Here is a 4,149-nt window from a genome sequence, read left to right on the forward strand (position 1 = left end):
GTGTCCCAATACTTTTGGTGTAGTACTGTACTTCTAGCTGAAACCCTCTCCAATACCTATTAAGCTAAGTTAGGTAGGGCGTGGTGACAGAAACTGACCATCACAAGTGCTCGGTTTACTAGTGTTTTGGATCATGAAACATACTCCCGAACTCGTAAACAGCACGGTCATAGTAATGTAGCACTTGCTACACAACGGTAGAGAACAGGCTCTTCATGGCTGTCGCAACGGTCGCAACCATCCATCCCGCCAGTTGTACCATGAGTGTACTATGACACCATATTATATGGAGTCAAGTTCATGAAAATGTGTTCAGTCCTGCTTATTGAGCTTTTCTGGTGAGAATGAGAGTGAGAGTGAGAGTGAGAGACAATCAACACAGTGGATTAGGTGGGGTTTGGGGGTACGCGGTATGAAACTGCCCTCAGAACATGGTACTTCATCGACTCGTCATTGCGTTCCGCTATCTTCAAAGGCCGACATACAATCTAGTGAAACGCAACACCCTCCACTTGAATTTATGGAGTTCGTTCTCTCCGGTAAGCTTCCCTTGTAATCATTTCTGGCCAGCAAGAGGATCGCGGTTTTGGTATCACTCTCTCAAACTGCATTTTCACCCTTTGCACCCCGTCTTTGGAAGTGGCGTAGCTTCACCGGCTTGCCAATTCCTCAGCATGACAGAACCATCGACCTCAGCTGGGGCCAGAAAAGGAAGGTATAGGCAGGACTCCCAAGAACAGACGATTTTGAGAGAAGGACAGAATGTCCAAGTGCAGCCACAGGCTTCTCAAAGCAATCTGATGGGGATTCAGCAACAAACCTCTACTACCACCCGGCCAGCCGGAGGGTTTGAGCGTCTAATCATGCAAGACAAGCAACAAAAACCACATCCACATGCACACCCACAAGCCTCTCTATCCAACCTGCCTCAACTCGGCACTGGTTTGACTCCGGACACGGTACGTCGAGGGCGGAAGTGGTTCAAAATGGCCCTGCCCAGCTATGATCCAGCAACAAAGGCAATAAAAGAAGACGTGAAAGATACTCTCCTACCAGGCAGCAGATCATTCACAGAGAGGGAAACATATTCCTCCCTCCATGGCCGCCGCACTGCAGGCTCTAATCTTGACGTGATAATCGTGACCGAATTCCTCATCTACCCGAAAGATCCCACGGTCCCTTTTCAGCGTGGATTCGAAGACAGTATTTCTCGCCGATATAATGACGAGGTGCCGATTGAGTATCCACGGATGACAAGAAAGGAGGAGAAGGTATATCCAGGGATAACGAGCAAGTGGAGCTTATTTGCCAGTCATTGGTTTGTGATGTGCCCCACAACTCGGGAACGCTGTGAGTTCGTAGTCCTTCAAATCGGTTCAATTGCCTGACATCTTGCGTTGTTCACATCAGCGAAGGTCAGACTAGTCTCACCACGATTGAGCACCAGTACCAATACCTCCTCTAACGAGCTCACGACCTCGCATCCGCCGCCATGGCACCAAGCAATCCACATAATGTGGAGGCACCTGCACTCCAACTACACCGTCCAAACAGACTCCACCTGCAGGACGAGCATTAACCTCATCTATGCAGAAATCTACACCTCCTCCCAACTCAAGCAGATCACATCTGCCATCCTCCATTTCGAACCCGTCATGTGCGTGCTAACAAACCAGCACCACCATCACCACCATCACCACGAAGAACCAAACCTCTGGAAGTCCCCTATTCTCTTCCCGCAGCTGCGAGTACCCAAAAGGAATTACCGTGACAACCCCCGCCTTGGAGCCCGGGATCCTACCCCGCTATCCCGCACCGAATCCCTCGCCCTCATCGCGTCCAGCGAGCCAAACCCTAAATTAGGTTTGCCACGCTATCTAATCGACTTGCTTAACCCACCTTCCCAGGACAACCGGGAGTACCGCTGGGCCTTACAAGGCATAGCGCAGTCCGGACTGATCAGGCATACTCAGCTTCCGGCCTGTGAGGAGAGCGAGGATGCCATTCGTTGGGCGGAATTGACGGTCGCTTTCATTCAGGGAGCGCTGGCTTGTCGGATCCAGGAGTTGGAGAGGATCAGGCCAGATCATGAGGGGTTGAGGGCGTTCATGTCGGGCGTCAGGACGAGATCGGATGGTAGTGAGTGGAGGCGTGGGTCTGGGTAGGTAGGGAAGCAGATGGGAGGTGTTGCGGAGGGGAAACTAGAGGCAGAAGTCTACAGCAAGGAGCAGAAAATGTTGAAGTACCGATCAAGAATCACTTGCTCTCGGGGACTGCAAAGTGTGTTGCTCATTCGACTCCCACTCCTCGCCAGCTAATTACACTAACCGGCCTTTAGTTCTCTGTTTCCTGATCAGATTTCGTACTCCATACTCCGAAGGCGAGGTGTGCAAACTCACATCCCTAACTTAGCTATTTAGAGGAGCTGATCCTGATTTTGCTTCTAATTACCGACAGGACTCTCTCCTGTGGCTGAGCGGGCCGAGTACACCCACACAATGCTCCCCTTCGGAGCAGATCCCAGGACGGTTTACACAGGTTGTTCAAGACAGGAAGAGTAGATGACACCCGGCCTCGTCTAATTCGGTACTCTCACGTGTTGTTCATTCATCGATTTGATTCAATGCGATTCGCTCCAAGGGGCATAGCTAGAATGAGCGATGAGAAAGGGCGAAGAGTCGACAGAGCAAGAGAGAGAGAGACAGAGAAAGGGCTCTGCTGCACTGCACTGCACTGCACTGCACTGCACTGGAGACTCACGACTGAAGTCCAATCAACAATCATCATGGTGATTTATGGCACTAAGCATATGTGTGATAATCTGCAGGAGATACGTAGAAAGCAAGCTGTTCTATCTAGCTAGAGGGGGGTCCATTCGTTCTGCCCTAAACCAGATAGACCAATAACTTATTGTCAACCTGCTGTGCAGAGTGCGTAGAGAAGCAAGTTGATTGATAGCTACGGGGGTAGAGAGCGTAGATCTATGTACAATTGGCTGTACCGTACAGCGAAATTAGAAGCGAAATTGCGTTGGAAATTGACCAATTAGAAGCAGTAGAAACGCAGGGATTACGCATATTAAACGTGGCCAATAGGCCCTCTCAGAAGGTCAACACTTATGATGCAAGCTCACCCCGGGGCTACCTTGATCAACACTTAGCGGCCTCCGAAGCGCTCGTCTTGGATTATGGGCATCAGCACCGATTGAGAGTCTCCCTCAAAACCCGCTGAGATGCTCATTTGCCTGATGAGTCACGCTTTTTGCGTTGGCATTGACGAGACTAGCCCATTTCGAGCATGGCGTGTGTGGCGTAGCCCACTAAGCCCGTCTGGGTTCCGAGGCAATTGACGAGATGCCAGAGCAGCAGCAACTTTAGAAGGCTACCTGCAGTCTTCTTGTGTATTGCGAGCCGCCATAGATCAGCGAAGGTCTCCTGTAGATTGGGCTTCGTTATGTACATAATTTTGTACATAAAGCACAAGCAGCAGAAGTCCCTCGGCCGCTGAAGCGCAAGCTACTAACTTAGTAATCGCTAGTGAACTGATTCACGTGACTCTGAAAAGACAAGCGCCTAAACGTTCGCTCGTCTTCACTCTTCACCCTCATGCCGGTCGTCCCCAGCCTATTTTGGCAACAGCATCAATTAATGAAGCCTCCCGTACTTTCTCACTCGCTACCACGTGTCGTAGATTCACGGGTCTCGCTTCGTTTATTTTTCGCAGCTTGTCCCACCATAGCATCGATCAATGCACTCAGCTCAGATGATGTGGAGGCGTAGGCGGCCCCATCAACTCGGGAGCCGACCAAAAATGATTTCTTTTACGAGGCTACTGACATCACAGGCTATATGATACCTTCATTTCCTGTCCTCTATGACAGTGATAGACGTCTGTATGCTGCGGTATTTCTGCTTACCTAGTCTCTGAGCTACTTTGAGCGACATCCGCGTGCGAAGCGTGACTTGCTTGGAGCGAAGACCTCGAATAGTGTGGGCTAATAATGCTTCAAGACAAAGCAGCCATTCGAGATGCCGGCCATGAGCTGCTGGCCCGATATGGCGAACTCCTGGCTTCGATGTCTACCCTCGCCCTGACCATTCGCCTTTTCTTTCCTTGTTCTCTGGGTCAGTAGCCCCATTCCGCATTATC

General features: G+C 50.5%; 1 protein-coding gene across 1 annotated transcript; it reads left to right on the plus strand.

Annotated features, from left to right (window-relative positions):
* Window positions 1–674: 674 nt before the first annotated feature.
* Window positions 675–2,165, plus strand: EPUS_09019 (uncharacterized protein; the record flags this gene model as incomplete). The annotated part of the gene is made up of 2 exons (XM_007807185.1): window positions 675–1,350; window positions 1,411–2,165. 2 exons carry the CDS (start codon window positions 675–677, stop codon window positions 2,163–2,165), a joined length of 1,431 nt encoding a protein of 476 aa, XP_007805376.1.
* Between the last annotated feature and the right edge of the window lie 1,984 nt (window positions 2,166–4,149).

This window comes from Endocarpon pusillum, assembly GCF_000464535.1.
Source record: "Endocarpon pusillum Z07020 unplaced genomic scaffold scaffold6637, whole genome shotgun sequence".
NCBI classification, from domain to species: Eukaryota; Fungi; Ascomycota; class Eurotiomycetes; order Verrucariales; family Verrucariaceae; genus Endocarpon; species Endocarpon pusillum.